Source organism: Pelobates fuscus, chromosome 1, assembly GCF_036172605.1.
Source record: "Pelobates fuscus isolate aPelFus1 chromosome 1, aPelFus1.pri, whole genome shotgun sequence".
NCBI classification, from domain to species: Eukaryota; Metazoa; Chordata; class Amphibia; order Anura; family Pelobatidae; genus Pelobates; species Pelobates fuscus.
The window spans coordinates 394,699,445-394,719,455 of record NC_086317.1 but is presented as its reverse complement, the minus strand read 5'-3'; the positions used below and the strand labels follow the sequence as shown (position 1 = coordinate 394,719,455).

General features: G+C 39.3%; 1 protein-coding gene across 2 annotated transcripts in view; it reads right to left on the bottom strand.

The window, feature by feature from the left end:
- Positions 1 to 20,011, bottom strand: part of LRP1 (LDL receptor related protein 1) — a 312,569-nt gene that overhangs the window by 84,170 nt on the left and 208,388 nt on the right. For both annotated transcript variants that reach the window (XM_063427333.1, XM_063427338.1), the window contains exons 24-28: positions 16,921 to 17,118; positions 14,787 to 14,991; positions 10,465 to 10,629; positions 5,198 to 5,442; positions 4,430 to 4,561 (exon numbers count right to left, since the gene is read on the bottom strand). In XM_063427333.1, the coding sequence (XP_063283403.1) occupies positions 4,430 to 4,561; positions 5,198 to 5,442; positions 10,465 to 10,629; positions 14,787 to 14,991; positions 16,921 to 17,118 (945 nt within the window). The remainder of the gene's footprint in view (positions 1 to 4,429; positions 4,562 to 5,197; positions 5,443 to 10,464; positions 10,630 to 14,786; positions 14,992 to 16,920; positions 17,119 to 20,011) is intronic.

Here is a 20,011-nt window from a genome sequence, read left to right as displayed (position 1 = left end):
TTCTCTCTGTAACAGGAGTCTGCCCCGGTCTCCCCCCCGGAGAGGGGTCGGCACATGGTCAATGGCCACACATCTAAGTGAAGCCAGGGGATGTGATAATTCCAGAAAATGTCGGGCCACAGGTTTGTCCGACTTGCCATCTCGATAGGCAAGTCGGATACTCGATCTGTGGCCCCTAATTCTTTCACAGAGTGCCGTCTCTGTTTTGCCAACATAGTTCAAGCCACAAGGGCAAGACAGTTTATAAATTACAAAGTCACTCCGACAATGAATCCGATGTTGGATTCGGAACGTCTGTCCCGTGTGTGGATGACTAAAGGTTTTGGCAGGGATAATGTGTCCACAGGTGACACACCCCAAACACCTCACACATCCCGTGTTTTTGGAGTCTTTAGACGTCGGCTTGTAGCAATGTATAGGGTCTGTATTCACCAACATGTCCCTTAAATTCCTGTTTCTACGATAACAGAACAGTGGTTTCTGGCGTAGACTCTTGGGGAGAGATGGATCCAGTGTAATGATATTCCAGTTGCTTCGGACCGATGTAGTTAGTTCCGTGCTGGCGGTGTTCAAAAGCATTGGAAAGATTGGTCTAGTATTGGTTAATTTGTCAACATGTATTGCAGGAACAGTGTGGGTACTTCTGGCTCTCTTAAGAGCTTCTTCAAGTATTGGACGCGGATATCCTCTTGTTTGAAAATTTTTAAAAAAAATATTCTCCAAAGGGCAAACCTCCGAGGCGCAATTGATCCCCATCTTCAATTTATCACAACGAGTACTTACCCCGACTGAAATTGATATTCTGACTAAAGGCCTTTCTTTCATACCCACTACCCCCCCCAATCACTTTCAATGGGAGGTCGAACTTTTCAAGTTTGGTCGGAGTCTTAGACTTAAAGATTTCTTCAAAAACACAAAACCGCAAATTTCTTCTAATAGCGCAATACCTTACAGATTCAAACCCACTAGTACGTTTGATCCACCTACAACTCAGGTGGCCATTAAATCTTTTTTAAGAACAGTGAGGCAAGAAACGAATTCTATCTTACAGAGCCACCAGCCTAAACACCACAACTTATCCAAAGAAAATCTGGCCCTGATTAAGAATCTGGCTACAGATCCGACCATAGTGATACGCCCGGCAGATAAGGGGGGAGGTATTGTCGTTTTAAACTATGATGAATATGCTGAGGAAATCAGAACACAATTGAATGATACGAAAACCTATAAGAAATTGGACCAGGATCCCACTGGTTCAATAGCCAGAAAAATTGAAGAATGTCTTTCCTTTGGACTCCAAGCGGGACGTATAGATTTGGATCTATATCATTTTTTACTCAAGAAACATCCTAAATCCCCCATCATATACACACTTCCTAAAGTCCACAAAAGTCTGACTCACCCTCCGGGACGACCCATTGTTTCTGCAGTACAGGGGCTGTTAGAACCAATAGCCAAATACCTGGATTTTTTATTCAAGGGCCCCGTGACGGCACTAGCAACATGTATTAAGGACACCCCGGATCTTCTACAACGTTTGCAGCAGGTGGGAACCTTCCAAGGGGTTCTAATCACCATGGACGTCGGCAGCCTGTACACCATCATCCCACACGATGATGGTGTACAGGCAATGCGGGATCTTCTTACACAGTCATCAAATTATCATGGTCCCACTATTGAATACGTTTTGGAGCTGTTGGACATAGCGTTGCAGAATAATTACTTTCGCTTCGAGACCTCATGGTACTTGCAGATAGCAGGGACCTCTATGGGGGCGGCTATGGCCCCCATGTATGCGAACGCATACATGTATCAATATGAGTTGAAATACATTTTGCAACGATATGAAGAAAAGGTCATCAGATATTTCAGATTTATCGATGACATTCTCATTTTATGGAACGGTACAGTGGAGGAGGCGGCTCAATTCACGAAAGGCCTCAATGAGTTACCCACTCCGGTTAAAATGACCAGTCATATAGATGAACTTAGTGTTCAGTTCCTTGACGTTGAGATCATGGTCATTGACCACAAGTTGGAGTATAAACTCTTTACCAAACCAACTGACCGTAACACTATCCTACATTACGGGAGCTTCCATCCCAGGCATTTAAAAATGTCACTACCGTTCTCCCAATTTTTGAGAGTGTTACGCAACAACTCTCAAACAAGTCAATGTGATCTCCAACTTGAGATTATGTATAAAAAATTTCAAACAAGAGGATATCCGCGTCCAATACTTGAAGAAGCTCTTAAGAGAGCCAGAAGTACCCACACTGTTCCTGCAATACATGTTGACAAATTAACCAATACTAGACCAATCTTTCCAATGCTTTTGAACACCGCCAGCACGGAACTAACTACATCGGTCCGAAGCAACTGGAATATCATTACACTGGATCCATCTCTCCCCAAGAGTCTACGCCAGAAACCACTGTTCTGTTATCGTAGAAACAGGAATTTAAGGGACATGTTGGTGAATACAGACCCTATACATTGCTACAAGCCGACGTCTAAAGACTCCAAAAACACGGGATGTGTGAGGTGTTTGGGGTGTGTCACCTGTGGACACATTATCCCTGCCAAAACCTTTAGTCATCCACACACGGGACAGACGTTCCGAATCCAACATCGGATTCATTGTCGGAGTGACTTTGTAATTTATAAACTGTCTTGCCCTTGTGGCTTGAACTATGTTGGCAAAACAGAGACGGCACTCTGTGAAAGAATTAGGGGCCACAGATCGAGTATCCGACTTGCCTATCGAGATGGCAAGTCGGACAAACCTGTGGCCCGACATTTTCTGGAATTATCACATCCCCTGGCTTCACTTAGATGTGTGGCCATTGACCATGTGCCGACCCCTCTCCGGGGGGGAGACCGGGGCAGACTCCTGTTACAGAGAGAAACGTACTGGATAACACGGTTGGACACTATCTCGCCCAGGGGTCTAAACGAGAAGTGTTCCTTCACTATGTTTCTATAATATCCTAGTGTTGGGTTGATTAGAGTACAGAGCCTCTTATGATTACCTGAGGTCCAGGATTGGTTTTTCTATCTTCATCAGTTTAAATAATTATGTAGTACTGTTTTTTATTAGAAATTTTAGCCTCTATTTAATACAAAGAGGATTTCTTGGTTATAAAAACAACAAAATTTTTTGATACTTACATATCCATGGGGATTGAGCGGGAATCAGAGATTATGTCAATTGTTCTACAGTTATATACTAATATTGGGCCTGTTGCATATAGGTCATTTGCTCATGCCTCTCATTTTTCACTAGACATAGATGTAATGTTTTCTTATATTGCATACAGTAGCACTTTATTACATTTTTCACTTGTTGCATTTTTGTTATATGTTTAACATTTTTTCACTAGTTCACTATTATTTTGTACATAGACAAAGCATCACACTCAGACATAGATTTTTGTCTCACTAATAGGTAAGTGTAACTATTCTAGAGATAGTTCATTACATTCAATTTTACACCTCACAGATAGGCAGATAATTCGCCTTCCATTACATAGAACACATAGATCTTACGAGATCATGGATCACATTGTCTTTATACCTATACAATATTGTATTCACGTAATAAATGTAATTATGACCCGATCGTTCACTTAAGATACGATATGATACAACACTTAATTGGTTTGGATATATGCCATATATGTATTTGTCCCAGCATTCCCTAGACTTTATTGACTCTCTGTTACTGCTCGCATCCTCTTGTTTCCCCTCCCCTCCTGTCTGCCTGCGGTCCGGTTGCCACGGCAACACTTTTTTACACAGAAGGGCTCGGGAGGTTTGACTCATGCCGCAGTCCGTAAGTAAAGGGTTTGACCAAAGTGACGTTGGCGTCCCTGGTTGCCCGGTAACGTCAGTCGGCGAATCAGATACCTCGAACCTGGTCATGTGGGCCAGGAACCCGGAAGTGTAGTGTGTTGATACGGCTGGCAGCTGCGATCCGTTTGATGGCGGGAATGGAGGTGAAACACCTGAGTATGTAAGTACACTAATTGAGATTCTCCCTATATAAGCTTGCTTGTTTTATTGTTTAAGTTGTCCTGATGAAAGCTCCATGAGGAGCTGAAACGTTGACGTCCTTAACTGAATAAAGAAAATTTGTATCGCTGAGAATTCCTGGAGTGCCGGTATTTTTTTGGATATTTATGATTTTTGCTACCAGAGCACCAGGTACCACTTTATAGTTTTGTTGGAGTGCAAGAATATTTTCTCGTCTTTGTAGATGAATAGATAGACAGAAAGATAGATATTGTGTGTGTACAGTAATACAAGTGGATAATGCTACAGTGTTAAAATGATCTGATAAATAAATACATAAATATAATAATGGGATACAACTGTGCCCTACAGCTTGCCGTTGTAAGCCAAGGCGTCCAAAATCCCAAGGACTTACCCATGCAGGTCTGTTTGTCAGGAGACAGCTTCATTAAATGTGGGCAGGCACAGGAGAACGACTGATTGTATGTGATGAGACATAAATGGCTGCACGGCCCTCTACCATCATTAGCTGCACATGGGTTTGGAGCTGGACGGGAAAGAATAACACAAAGAAAAAAGTCAAAGAAACATATCTGAAAAGGCCAGCTTAACACATTACTTATTTTTCTAGCTATCCAACTTTTGTAATATGCTTACTCAATTATAGATCACTTCCATCTTCTATATTAAATAAACCAACTAAGGTTTTAGGTGTAGCTAATAGGTTGAATTTACCATCTTTAAGTGTGTGAAAGGAAAAATTGTTCACAATAATCTAATGTATTTACTTTCAACAACTATTGCAGTTGTTAATAATATTTTGGACCTGTCATGTTTAGTTAAATTAGAGGGATTTAAAACGATGTACAGAGCCTATAGTATATTTAGTTATACATGCCGGTAACTTTTATATAGTTTTACAAAATATCACATATATTATATTATACAGAGACAAAAGAATAAGTCAGTGAGTTTATTGCTGCTTGTAGAGTTCTGTATATATATATATATATATATAAAGTACAGAAAATAAGGTAATTTAAGGATTATATAAGACTGGCACATTAAGTTAAGATAACAGAGAAGCCAACAATATATGTTCTATTTAGTTGCTTGGTATGCAGAGCACACAAACATTAGCACAATATAAATTATACAAATAGTGGTAAAACTTGGAATGTACCTTGTGGCTGTCGGGATGGATGATACACCTGAAGGTCAAAAGGTTGTGTGTTTGTGCGCTGTACTACTGTCACATTGTGACCTGTCCATTTATTAGATTTTGCTAGAGTGTTAGTCCTCCAATCTGTCCAGTACACCTCTCCTCCGTATAATGTGACTGCAAAAGGGTGTGATAAATATTCATGGCCTTTCAGAACCTCAATGTGCCCAGAGCCATCATACTTTGCAGAATAGATTGCATCTGACCTAAGAAGAAAAATACAAAACAATACAAAAGAAATGGAAAATCAATCTACAATCCAGTCAGGATTTAACATATTCAAAATGCCAGGGGATGGTGTGTGTATTGTTATATTTACAATGTCCACAAATACCACTTTATCATCATAATAGCATTATCTTGCATTAAAATATTAAAGGCTAAAGTAGTTCATTAACTCTTAAATGCTTTGGAAGACATCCCTGAAGCACCAGTACACTAAGTAGGTACAGTCCTTTTACACTGCGTAGACTAACCACACCATCTTGATATGGATATTCTGAGAGCAGGAAGTAAACAAATTAAAGTGATTATTCTTGGAAGCATTCACCACGCTTCTATAATAGTCCACAATGCCATGTACTGAGGGCTCTATTTTCTAAACAGCCAACGTGTGTCAATCTTTTTACTTCCCAAATAAATATTTCATGTATGATTCTGACCATGGTGTACTCACAAAAGATGAATATGCAAGTATCTTTGTTAAAAACCCTGTAATATCTACATTTTACTGTCTTCCTAAAGTGCATAAGGGCTATGAGCCACTGTCAGCTAGACCAATCGTGTCAGGCACTAACAACATGACATGCAAAGGCAGTACATATGTTGACCAAATTCTTCGTCCATACGTAGAGAATTTACCGTCTTACCTTAGAGACACCAAAGACACTCTTAGATGCATCACGACAATTGCAGTACCACAGGGAGCTATTTTATGTAGCCTCGATGTGGAGTCATTGTATTCTTCGATACCCCACTTGGGTGGTTTACAACACGTAAGTTCGTTTCTTGAAACAAGGGGTCCCAGTCACTCACGCCATACCACATTCGTTCTTGACCTCCTAAAGTTCATTTTGACCCACAATTTTTTCCTTTTTAATAACAAATTTTACCACCAGGTGCAGGGGACTGCGATGGGGACGTCTTGTGCCCCCTCCTATGCGAACCTGCACCTGGGGTGGTGGGAAAAATATATCGTCTACTCGGAGCATATGAAATATTATATGGACTTCGTTCACGTTTGGAAACGCTATATAGACGACATTTTGGTCATATGGACAGGTACAAAGGAGCTGTTTATTGAATTCGTGGGAGAGTTAAATAAAAACGATCTCAACCTACGTTTGACGATGGAAATCGGTATATCCTCTCTGAATTTCCTTGACTGTACATTTACTATCAGTGACGATTTCAGGATACAAACTTCTCTATACCGTAAACCGACGTCAACCAATAACATGCTCAACTGGAACAGTTATCATCCCAACCCACAGAAGAGGGGGATCCCAGTGGGACAGTATCTGCGACTGAAAAGGAACTGTTCCTCTATGGAAGATTTTGTAGCAAAAGCAGCACTACTAAGAGCTAGATTTAAAGCCAAAGGCTACCCAAATAGGTGTCTGAAACAGGCATATCAAAGGGCACTCCTAAGTGATCGCGAGGTCCTGCTTGATAACACACCAAAACCTTCCCCCCCTAAAACAATTCGCTGTATAGCGAACTTTGATGCAGGTTGGGAGGCATCCAAAAACATCCTAGCTAGATTCTGGCCACTACTCACCCAAGACCGTCACCTTAAGGAGGTGATTCCGTCACGGGTTTCAATAACTGCAAAAAGGGGCAAAAATCTGAAGGATATGCTGGTACCCAGCCATTTTTCGAAACAAATTGAGAAAAAGAAGAATTGGCTGAATGTTTATGGCTCATATCAATGCGGACGCTGCGTAGCCTGTTGCTACATAGATAGAGACTCCAAATTCATTACTGATTCCTCCGGCCTACATAAAACCCCAATCAAACAATTTTTCAACTGCAACTCCATGGGTCTAGTGTATCTCCTAACATGTAAATGTGGTAAAAAATATGTAGGGAAAACTATACGCCCTTTCAAGAGGCGCATGATGGAACATGTCCACTCGGTTTCATCAGAGAGAGACACTCCCGTAGCCAGACATGTTAGAACACACCATAGTGATACCTCCAGATGTTTCAAATTTGCAGGGGTTGAAAAGGTCAATGTGGGCAAAAGAGGGGGGGACCTTGACTTAATCCTCAAGAGGAGAGAATGCTTCTGGATTGAGACACTTAATACCTTGTCCCCTAATGGCCTCAATGAAGGTTTCACCTTCACCCCCTTCATTTCATAACTTGATAAATAATAACTAAATATAAAGAAGAGTATTAAAAAATTCTTTATATATATATATTTTTTTAGAATTCCATTCCTCCAATGGACTTACATTTCTTGTCTGTTAATATACAGTGAATCTGTATTTATCATAATGCCAATATGTCATCTCATGAACCAAATAAAAGCGGTCAAAAACCAGAATTTAGCCACTCAGCAACCACTTGAATGTTGTTAGGGACATTACACCTCTCTAATTACAGAGTACTCAGCAACTAGTTCTTTCACTAGGAACTGTTCATACTTTGTGGGGTACCAAAGCCTACAAAATATATAGAATCCTTTAAATATGTGGGACCGACTATTTTTTAGTTAGTCCTAGTGATATTTGATGACTACTCTGAATAAGGGGTTAAACACTGTACTACACTAATATTATTTGAGTTGGCACTAACAATGCGAGCTAATCACCGGAGTCCTCTGAGGATTTCAGCTGATGCCCTGAGAACACAATACGCATGCGTCTCAGAATCGGCATTTAGCACCGCCCTCGACCCGCTCTGATTGGCGTGAGCCTTTATGATTGACGGCTCACACACGCACCAATGAACTAGGGGCACACACAAACTAAGCGCCTCCTACGTCCATCACTGATTGGCCAAATAGAAACCGCGATACATATTTAAATCCAAGTACGAGCAGTTGCCCGTTTACAGCCTTTGAGAAAGGCGCTTTCTGTAGCGCCGAAACGCGTTAGGCAGGCAGATAATGTTTTTATAACCACAGCACTTTAATTTAATTCTTTTCTTCACGATGTTTGAGGTGTTTAGTTAGGGAAGTAAGAGTTGGAGCCTGTATGGAGTGATTCATAGGGGACGTGCTATCGATAATCCTGATTGAATTTTCACCGACTGTCTGACAGGTAGACAGTGTGAGACCATTGACACTCTGGTTGCTATCTGGGTATGCAGTTTAGCCAGCACTGGGCTGGATGGGGTTATTGTACGAGCTATATCTCTACTATTTAAGAGCTCTTTCAAGTTACTTATCAGTATTTATCCACTCATTATACTGATCTAGATCCAGATCATAGTGACTCGAAGGCCTAATCGGTATGAACTGTCAAATACCGGAATGTCTCCTTAACTCTTAATTGATTACTTCTCCTGTCCACCTAGTACTGGGAGTCTGAGAAATCATACCCACCTGTTGTCCTTGGTTACCTAAGAACACCGCTCTATCTAAGTATTCCTCAGTATAGCCTCTATGAAAGGCACGTTTGTTCCCACTTTAATGTTGGTAATATTATACTGATGTTTGCTCTGCGGTCATGAACCTAGTGTGATTCCAAAGTGTCGATAGTATGCTGAACTATACCTAGTATTTCACATGAGCTACTTTGTAACACTGTTTTAAGCAGTATTCTCACAGTCACCACTGAGACCTGATTGTCTCTACCCCTTTAGTAGGGAGCGTGCATCGAGGATTTATCTGCAATTACCAGTCAGTGTGTGCTAGGGGTAGGCTCTATGTCTTTACTAGGAGTTAGGTGTCCCTTTCAATAAATTGTAGGCACCATCACCACTACCAGCCCTCTATTTAGAGGTAGCACGGTATATTCCCGGCTGACAGAGTGATTTGGTGATTACAGCTGTATACTCCTATACAAACTCCTCCTATAGCTCCCGGAGCTCCTTAGATCTCCCTTCCAGAGTGGGTGATTTATATTCACTTTTATTATTATTATTATTTTTTTCATTATCTCTTTTTGTGTGTTCATGATTATGTATACCGATTAAAATGATATTTTTAACAGACAACTGAGATCTATATCTCACCTAGTGTTTCCTGGACCTTTGGTCCTAGGTCTACACTTTCTTTTGTTCGTGTTTCTATATATTATTAGGGTTATCCCCTATCGAGACAAGATCTCGGCACACTGAATCTATCCCCGTAAGGGGGTGTTTCTTTTTTTCGCATGTATGATTCTGTAAGCATGGCATTTTGTATATAGTGAACATGTGTATTTGTTGGGTTATCAGTTATGCTACGTTATATTAATAAAAAAAGGACTTTACTTGTGCTTTATTAGCTTTAATTCATCACCCATGAATCTATTCATTTTTTTATATCTGTTGGCGATATTGCTTTCACGTGTCACCAACTCCATACATGTGTTTGCGGTGCATGTTATGTTCATACACAAACATTTTGAGAATTTTGTGATGCAATGATCTACTCTCGACTGTTTAACATAAGATATGAGCCAGATTTCACTGAACTGAAAATGGGACAGCGTTAGTAAAACGCTCTCTGAAATAGTTATAGCATTAACATCACGTAAATAATGCAAGAGCAGGTGTTAGCTGATCAATTATCCAAGTACAGATTTTAATCAAGGCCGAAACAACACGAGATTGATTCATGCGTTGCCTTTGTGTGCATGTTCTGCAAGTTGCACAATGTAGTTATGCAAGTCCTAAACACAAATTAAGAGAATTTGTTCTAGATAACATTATGAGTGTTTACAAACGTATGCAATATCCGGTATTGTGTTCAACTGCTATAACCATGACAGCAGCACAATATGTTCTCGATTGTAATAAATAAGACACTGTTCCAAAACACCCATAGAAAAATAAATAGGCTTCTGGGAATCTAGTACAAATTTGTTAATGCTTAACAGATGGAGAACATCCTCAACATTCTCCATGGTAAAACAGGGATCGACTCTCCAGTAAACGTAAACAGGTCCAATTTATGGGCATTATATACCATTCCCTGGTTCTCTCAAACCTGGCAGGACATTTTGGAAGTTTGCTATTTTTGCATGTTGTGTGTATTTATGTTTTTGTTTATTTTATTTAAATTAAAATCAAACCTGGCATCTATCCACAAAATCCTTTCTTCCAAGTAGTCCACTGTAAGTCCATTTGGCCAGCCTCCTGATCCAGTTTCTTTATGAATTGTCCTGCGTCCCTCTCCACTCATAGATGCAGCTTCAATACGAGGCATGCTTGAATCCCAGTCAGTCCAAAAAAGGATTCTAAAGGCAGGAAAAATGCACAGGTCACGAAATAAATTAGATAAAACTCCACAAATCCAAAACTATGCGATATCTAGTGTATAACTTAAAAAAATCTAAACAAATCTAAAATTTACATATATAAAACTATACTTTTTGGAAAGGTTGTAAGCTAATTCTTCTTAAGCATACATCCTAAGGCCAACAAGTAACCAATAAGTGAAGAAACAATTTTTTTTTTGATAATTTTAAAGCGATACCTCAAGTATCACTGCATACTGCCAGCACAGGTATTACTCTAAATATGATTTTATTAAAGGACACTGAGGCTCTTATTAGGCTTATCTCTTTCTTTTATTCCCTATTATAGAAAAAAATGCATAAATACCCTCACAGGGTTAACATTACATTATTATCTCTTAGCCAATAGGAACAGTCCACATATGATAGCCTCCCATGTGACCTCCACCTCTTCCTTTGCTGCTGCCTCAGCTAAGTAACACCATATTTGGTGTTGACAGTGAACTGTAGCAGCCTCAGGAGCAACCCTCCGAGCTTGCAAGAGGAGAACCCGGGTCCTCTCTCCCTCCCTCCCCTGCCGGCTGCAGCAAAGTGCTAGCAGGCCAGAGAGGGAGATCTCTGATCTCCCCTCCGGTCCTGCAGAGCCGGCAGGGGAGAGCACAGTTCCCGGTGCTAAGATCATAGCAACGGGAAAATATCTTGCGGCGCCCCCTGTGTGCCTGGTCAGTTTGGGAACCACTGTATTAGTCTATATGACCAAGATGACAGACAGCCTGATTTACAGTGACAGGTCTTTTCACACCATTCAAAGACTGGTTTCATGAATAGAACATTTCTCAGTTCACACTGATTGGAGAATGATCAAAGGAATTGTATCTTGTGCTCATCTAATCGGATAGCCATCTAATATGCACTGGGTCAATGTATTTAATGATCGGTTTGTACACAACCACCAAACACCCACACACATTAAAGACTGATGAACACACACTATTTCAGCCCAACTCACACCCGAGAGGGTAGCCCCTACTCAAAACTAACAATTTCAGGAGGGTTCCCTATAAGATAACACGTATAAGCTAGGCCCAATACTGCCCTGCACTACCACACTCTGGAAGGACTCATGAGTCTCCTCTTCCAGACAAAACGTATACAATCGCGATACAACGCAAAGGGAGCTCTGAGAATAACAAAACACTATTGGAGGTAGTTAGACATACAAAGTTACTAATGTCAGCGAAAGACTGACACGGCAGTCTAGAAAGCGAATTAACCGTGCACTGAAGGGGACATGTGTATCCATAGCCATTGGGGGTGTGCAGATCCTCAAGGGGACCAGGGAGCTATTGGGTATTAATATTCGTAGATGGGAACCCTCAGTTAACCAAGCAAATTGAACAAGGGATGAACCAGTTTGGGAAAGGATCTATGTTTATGGAAGAAGAGAAAGGTGAACCCATTACTGTTGAGGGCCTGCGTGACCACGTGAAAATTCAGTTACAAAATGTATCTTCGCGCATGTTGTGCTTTGAACGTTATGCTTGAAATACTGATAGAGACCTGCGAGTCTCATTGTATTCTGCTCTCATCAACATAAAACCGAATAAAAACCATATTTATCAATGATCGGTTTGTTGGACATCTGGGTGGTCTTGAATTTTTACATCAGATCTTTTTATGGTTTTTTTCTACTGTACTGCAGTGTTTTTACTACGAGCATGACTCTACTCTTAAACTGCTTGATTATACCTAGCTTAATTCTGGAAATAGTTCACTTTTGCGGTTTTTCCCTTACTGTAACAAATACAAAGTTCTTAACAGGCAAATCAAAATTTAATAAAATATACCACACACCATCTGTAATACAAAACATTGATAAGCTAGCACAATATTAACATTAGCTTTGTGAATAATTATATATATATATATATATATATATATATATATGTACACACACATACATATATACACACACACACTCCTATTTAAATAATGGATACCTTGAGCCCTGGCTTTGGCACCTGGCTTAAAAAAAGATTCTACAGCTTACATGCAATGATATATATGCAAGGATATATATTATATTTGCAAGGATATATATTATATTTGTCTGACCCTATAGTGTTTAAAACACCACCTAGCCCTCCTGCCCCCTCCAAATAGTAAAATCTTACCTTTACTCTAGTCTGCTGGCTTGGCCCTAATCTGCCTGCTTGGCTGACATCAAAAGTGTTGGTCTCAGCAAATGATAATGCTTTCCTATAGGAAAGCGTTGGATTGGCTGAGATTGTCAAGGAGGCAGATCAGAGCCAGTACAAGCCCAAACAGGCCTGCCCAATGAGCATTTCCTCATAGAGATACATTGAATTAATGCATCTCCATGAGGAAAGTTAATTATCTCCATGCAGAGGGTGAAGACACTGAATAGGCTGTAATGTGAGTGTATCCATTGTTTTTATCTTTTTCCTTTTTGTCATTAAATACTTCTCTATGCATATTTTCTCTTATGTTTCTATTGCATGCCATATTCAACCATCCGAATGGTAATTATATTAGCACATTTGTGATAGTGGCGCCCTCACTGGCATATGTTTTTAACTATTTCTGTATCTTGTAATGTAGACACTGCTTTTTTTATTGTTTTAATTTTTTTAAGACCTTGATTACTGCAAAAATCCTGAAGGGAATGATTTTACTCACCAAAACAAATACAATAGGCTGTAGTTGTTCTGGTGGCTATATAGTGTCCCTTTAATTATTATTTCCAGTAACTGAAGCCAGCTGCAGACTACAGTACAATAAAATCTACTTTAGGGCTAGTGTCACCGATACGCAACATTTCTGGGAGCCAAGCCCAATACAAAAAGATCACCTGGTCTCTGGCATTTAACCCCTTAAGGACACATGACGTGTGTGACATGTCATGATTCCCTTTTATTCCAGAAGTTTGGTCCTTAAGGGGTTAAAGGACCACTATAGGCACCTAGACCACTTCAGCTTAAACAAGTGGTCTGGGTGCCTGGGCCAGCTTGAGTTAACCCTTTTTTATATAAACATAGCAGTTTCAGAGAAACTGCTATGTTTATATTTGGGTTAATCCAGCCTCTAGTGGCTGTCTCATTGACAGCTGCTAGAGGCGCTTGCGTGCTTCTCACTGTGAAAATCACAGTGAGAAGACGCCAGCGTCCATAGGAAAGCATTGTAAATTGATTGTAAATGCTTTCCTATGAGACCGGCTGAATGCGCGCGCGGCTCCTGCCGCGCATGCGCATTCAGCCGAGGAGGCGGAGAGGAGGAGGAGAGTCCCCCGCCCGGCGCTGGAAAAAGAGGTAAGTTTAACCCCTTCCACTCCATCCAGCCCGGCGGTAGTATGTTTTCCTGGCACTATAGTGGTCCTTTAATTTGCCTTCTATTCCATCAGACTTAAAGGAAACTCCCACAAGATCGATCAAAGCATCAATATTAGTTACTGCCCCACAAGCATATGTTTGGACTTCAGCACTGGAAAAAAAAAAAAAAAAAAAAAGACGAGCCAATGTTTTGTTGAATTTCTAATGGATTAACCACAACAGTCTGTTGAGGTCAGCTCTGTTGAATTAATCAAAATTTGCTGAAAATATTAACATTCACCAGATTATTTATTTTATCTCTAAATCAGCTGTAATCTAAATGTTGAACAATTTTATTTTTGCTTTGGCATTACTTTGTGATCATGTCACTGTGTAGCTAAGTAACTAACTTCCATAATGTTACAGTAGGACAAAAAAAAAAAGTCAAAAATATGTAGACAACCGACAAATAAGTCACAGTTTTGGCTGCGCTCTGCGGGTCGGAGACAAGCATTTTGGCATGTGCAAAATAAAAGCATCTGTCGTTTTGCACAAACCTCCTAGAATAGATATTGCAAATGTACAAAATAATGGTTGCCATCTCTTGCTTTGCTTAAAGTACCAAGTCAAATTCTTGGCTCAAGCCATGCCCAGATTGAACACCTATGGAAATATGAAAGGAGAATACTACGGATTCACATATTAAAAAAAAATACCCCCTAGACAGTTTTCAACTCATTGTTAAGCTGTGCGAGATAAGACTATTTTTACTACAATTAATAGTTCAACAAGCAGCGTATACAGTATATGTAATGAGGAGACACAAACCCATTTCGAGGATCCAATGCAATGGCGCGAGGATGTTCTATGTCTCCAGCCAATAGAGTAGTTCTCATTGAGCCATTCAACTTTGCCACTTCTATCTGGTCAAGGTTGCTCTCCACCCAGTAGATGTTTCCAGCAATCCAATCTACGGCTAAGCCCTCAGGTGTTGCTAATCCATGCTGAATTATGACTTCAAAGCTGGTAAGTGCTATGAAAAAAACAAAAATCACACTTAAAAGGCCATAAGCAGATACAAATGACTTGGCACTATGGTGAGTAATAAATCCTCTATAAGTAGAGTAGGTGATGGTGGAAAAAAAGCATTAATAGTGTTAATATAATGTATGTATAGTGTCAATACACTCACAAATATAAATACACACAAGGAAAGTGCCTATGCGTTTATGCTGGCCACTTTATCCAAAGAGGCATCTTTTTAACAGAGATACTGCTGGCCAATTCTATATATAAGTGCCTTTTATTATTTTTCATTCTTTTGGTGGCTAATTTATTAAATACTCATCAGTAATAACACGGATGATCTCATGTTTGCCACCAGAAAAAAATTCTCTCTCTTCAACTAGGTGCTGGAAAAAACTTTCTTCAAGGTTTTTGGTTCATAATAGAATAGGGTATGAAGGTAGTAGCAGTGGCACATAAGCCATAAAAGGGGGAGGGGGAGTGGAGGAGTGAAATGCATAGGAAAGGTAGGGTATTTTTTCCACTTCTTACACTATTCCCAGTACTTTACAAAAGTTTTCAGTTGTATAATGTTTTGTATTCAGCTCGTTAAGATGCTCTACACCTACTGTTCTCTTTTATCCTACAGGTTTTATTAGAATGTAAGGTTTGTTTTGTTTCTTATTGTACAGTTATTTAGAATATGCTGGCACTGAATATAGAATTGTAATTGTTCCCACAATACTTCCACCAGGTGCAGGAATTATCTCATCAGTGAATTACGTGGTAGAAGATGTTTGAAAGAATTCTCTTTAGAACGTGGCAATTTTGCACTTTTAAAATTTGGTTTGGTTATCAAACTATATCCCATACATACACATATATATATATAAAAACATTTTTTCTCATTTATTTGAACAGAGCACACCATCTACATTCTTAAAAAACAGAAAAGCAGCTAGATTTCACCAAATACTGGCACATTTTCCTACTCAACAACAATTTAAACAACAAGAAACATATGGCAATTACAACTGGTTTAGCTCATTCTGCATAAATAAATGTACACATTATATTTATACATCAGGTCCAATACAGATTGATAATACTCTGCACAACCTGCAACAAGCAGAGATGCATCCATTGGGTAACAATGTGCGGTTATCAATGTGTTTCTAGACACACTGCAGACCTGCCTGTAGAAGGCTAAGGGAGAATTTGCATTTTGTTTTTCCCTTATCCTCCTTCTTGTAATTGCCATCAGACTATAATTATCATTAACAGCAAACTCTGAATGCTAATTAACTCTTGTATCATGATGAATGTTTTCCGGCTAGGAAGGGTATCATTAGGTAATGCCTGATGCGAAATCCGGTCCAGACGCCTCTCTAGGCGGGGTGTTGAATTGTGGTTAGGAGACACAGACACTTAATTTATTATTACTACTTATCCTGCATTACCCTTCAGTAAAACCTCCTGCCCCAATATAATGTAAGTATTTCTAACTTAAAGGTTGTAATGCTGACTGCAAACAAACTGGATTGGAATGTATTTATTTAATCATTAACCCAATTTAACACCTTCAAAGGTTATTTGGTATCAACAAGCACATATAAATGCAGATATATGCATGTGTCTGTGTGAACAAATGTACATGTGTTTAACTGGCTAGCTATGTGCATGCACAGATAACTACATTTGAATTTAATGTGCAAGAAAAGGTCACAAAAGTATAAAAGGTGTTTCGTTGTAACAAGTTCCCCTAGAATTTCAGAGCCAGGCAAATATTTTCATGTACATATTCAGATATTTATATGCATTTTCAGACATATGCCAAACTCACAAAATGCTTGTCCAAAACTTAGTACTGTACTTCAGATATTTGATACAGGATCATGTCATCAATGAATTGTAAATTTCAGCAAGTTGTGTTTGCATGCTAACAAGTATGTCTTACCTCCACTTTCAGACAATTTTCCACGATATATTTTATCCTCCACCACGTCTGTCCAGTAGAGGGTGCTCTGATTCAAGTGGAAGTCCAAAGCGATTGTGTTCCTTAGTCCTGGCACCAGGACACTGTAATCCCCCTTGTTAAGATCGATGCGGCGAATTTCATGGCGGTTTGAGAAGATGATGAATGGTTTAAAGGGATCTGAAGAACAATAGGGGTAAGGAGTGCTATAAGATGATTGATCGTTACAAAGCGCTGTTGTGCATCATTTCTAATAAGCATTAGACAATCTAAAATAAAGAATTCACAATTAGAAAAAAATAATCTAAGACATGAACATTTATTTGAGGCTTTCTTTCCATTTTTTTTTTTTTTATAATTTATAAACTAACCTGAACTGCAGACTCTCAGCAACACAAAATAACTGTAATTTCTCTTAGTTTCATAAATAAAGTTAGTAATTTTATATCATTACGTTTTAAAAGTATTAACTGAAAAGGTAAGGGAGGACAGGAAACAAAACATGTATACATCAAGATTTGTTACGTTACAAGAAAAACATAAAAATGATGGGCCAGATATTAAGATATTGCAATATTAGCCACCTTTAGCAATGCTGATGTCAGAACTACATACTCAGCCAACCTTTTTCAGCCAGCTATAGACAAGCGATATACCTTTACAAAGACTATATGCACCTATTATATACTTAATCTCAAGTTACATTGAGGCAGACTGACTTTCATGATTTATTCCTTTGAGTATTCTTTGTTTGTGGTTCAAGAAAGGTATTTGCTCTTTTATTATATGAGAATCCATCTATCCAATATATAGATATATGAGAATGAGATTCTACATACTTCGTTTTAACGTGTAACCTAACTTGTCATCTTTTATCTTCTCATAACTGCTAAGAGGAAAGAAAAATATTTTGTGATGGCCCATGTGTCCACAGATTCATACAGATGGGTCCACTACAACACCCGGGGGACTCTGAGCAACACTGAATAGATAAGAACTGTAATGTATGAGTTCATGGTCCCAGAATAAAAACAACAAGAAATCTGGAGCACCAAAAGGAAAGGTAATTTAGCTAATGGAGGTCTGCTGCCTCCTAGGCTAGAGAAAGATCACAGCTGGAGAAGGTCAGGAAAGATACATATTGGCACAGCTGTTTCAGAAGCATCCCATTTCCTGTATTTTACATCTGCATCAAACCCTTCCACCAAAAAACATGAATTGCTTCAAAACACCATGCTGTCCAGCTGCATCCACATAGCACCCTCCAGAAAATATACATTTACAGGAATAGTCATCCAGACAAGGTTGTGTTCAATCCCTTAACTAGTAACAGACAAACGTGGAAGATTTTGCACACAATTCTCCAGTTTAAATATAGTGTATATTATCTCGGTTAAGGTATAAACACAATGGCTTGCCCCCTTAATGCAGCATACACTTGTTTCCAGTGAGCACAATGGGTGCCCATGGACCAAGGCCAGTAAAAAAAAGGGGGGAAATGTCTATTTATGTCTTAATAATTAAACCATCTTAGAGTATGATATTAGAATCATATGAAATGGAAAATAATTGAAACTAGTAAGGGGGATATACAGATGTCACAATATTGACTATACTGGTATATGGTATTTGGACACTGTCTAAATGGTTCATGTCAAACGGTTTCAACAGTTTGCATAAAAAAATAAAATACAAAAAATACACCCAACAGAGCTCTTCTAGCGCCGAAAAGTCTCTCTATTGCAGAATGGGTATTGTGGTGTCTAACTCTGGAAAGCAATGAAAGGCTGAGAGCGTTAGGGCTGGGTTAGTTCAATGCACTCAGCCTACAACGGTCATCAAATGCTTTTTGGCTAATTTGAACATTCACTTCCTCCTTAGCTTAACTGCAACAGAGGCAAGCTAGATGAGCTATTTTTTTTTTTCCTTTTTTGCTTGATGCAGATTATATTAAAAAAAAAACAAAAAAAAAAAAACACAAAATCTTCTGCCCAACTTCCTTTCTACCCCAGTCTAATACAGAACAGTAAGGGAATATGCTTTTGTACAGAATGTTGCATTTTTTTAAAGGGTATTTATTCTTAAAGTAGGTATCCATTAAGAGTTTACATGGGGAGATAGAATACATATATTAGGTTGTTACAGTATCTACAAAAGATACTAAGTAAAACATGTAATCTTTTTCTGGTAGTGAATGGGTTACACCAGTCCAAGGAGAAAGCGGGACATAAAGTGTTCAGCACATCTTCTGTGTAAACAAAAAGCCCGCATTTCGGAGCACAATGGCACTATTATGGGAGGATGTTAATATGCTAACTGCAACTCTCTGAGAGGGACAGGAGCTGGATAAATGGCTCAGTCACTGTTTCCTCTGGCACACATCAGGAGCTGACTGAATTAATTTGGTTTCCCCCAGTCCCCTCAAGCACAGCGTAAATTTTCTATCAGTGATGTAAAGAAAACTCAATTCTGGTAGGTACAGTGTATTTAAATCTGACAGGTAGGTTGTGTCATTGCTGCTCTGTATTCACTGCACAGACTGCATTGTTTTTATTCAGCAGCATCTATTACAGAAAACATGGTGCATATTTTATAGACTCCTGTGTCACTAACATTTGGGGAAGAGCCTGAATAAAGAACAATTCAAATGATTAGATAGGAGGCACATCTAAAAAGAACTTTGGGGAATTATCATCTTCACCTAAAATAAACCTAGTCTAGTACAAGTTACCAAAGAGACAAACCATTACCGTACCACATTCTCATACTCTTTGCAGTTCTTCACTTCTACTTCCTATTCTATGGAACTGACAACCATTACGTCCTGACTCCTTAATAGCATATCTGCTGGCAGGGGTGGTGCTGGGGGGAATGTTCAACCAGGAACCCAATATAAGTTATTGAAAAGCCCCAGATATGATATTGGTACCCTTTCATTGTTAGCACCCATTTGGGGGAGGCGGGGAGGGCTACCAGGTGCAGAAAGAAGGTACAGGTCAATGTACTGCCTAAATTAAAAGGTGGGACCCAACTCTCAGTCACTGCTACTGGGGTTGACAAAGTAATCATTACA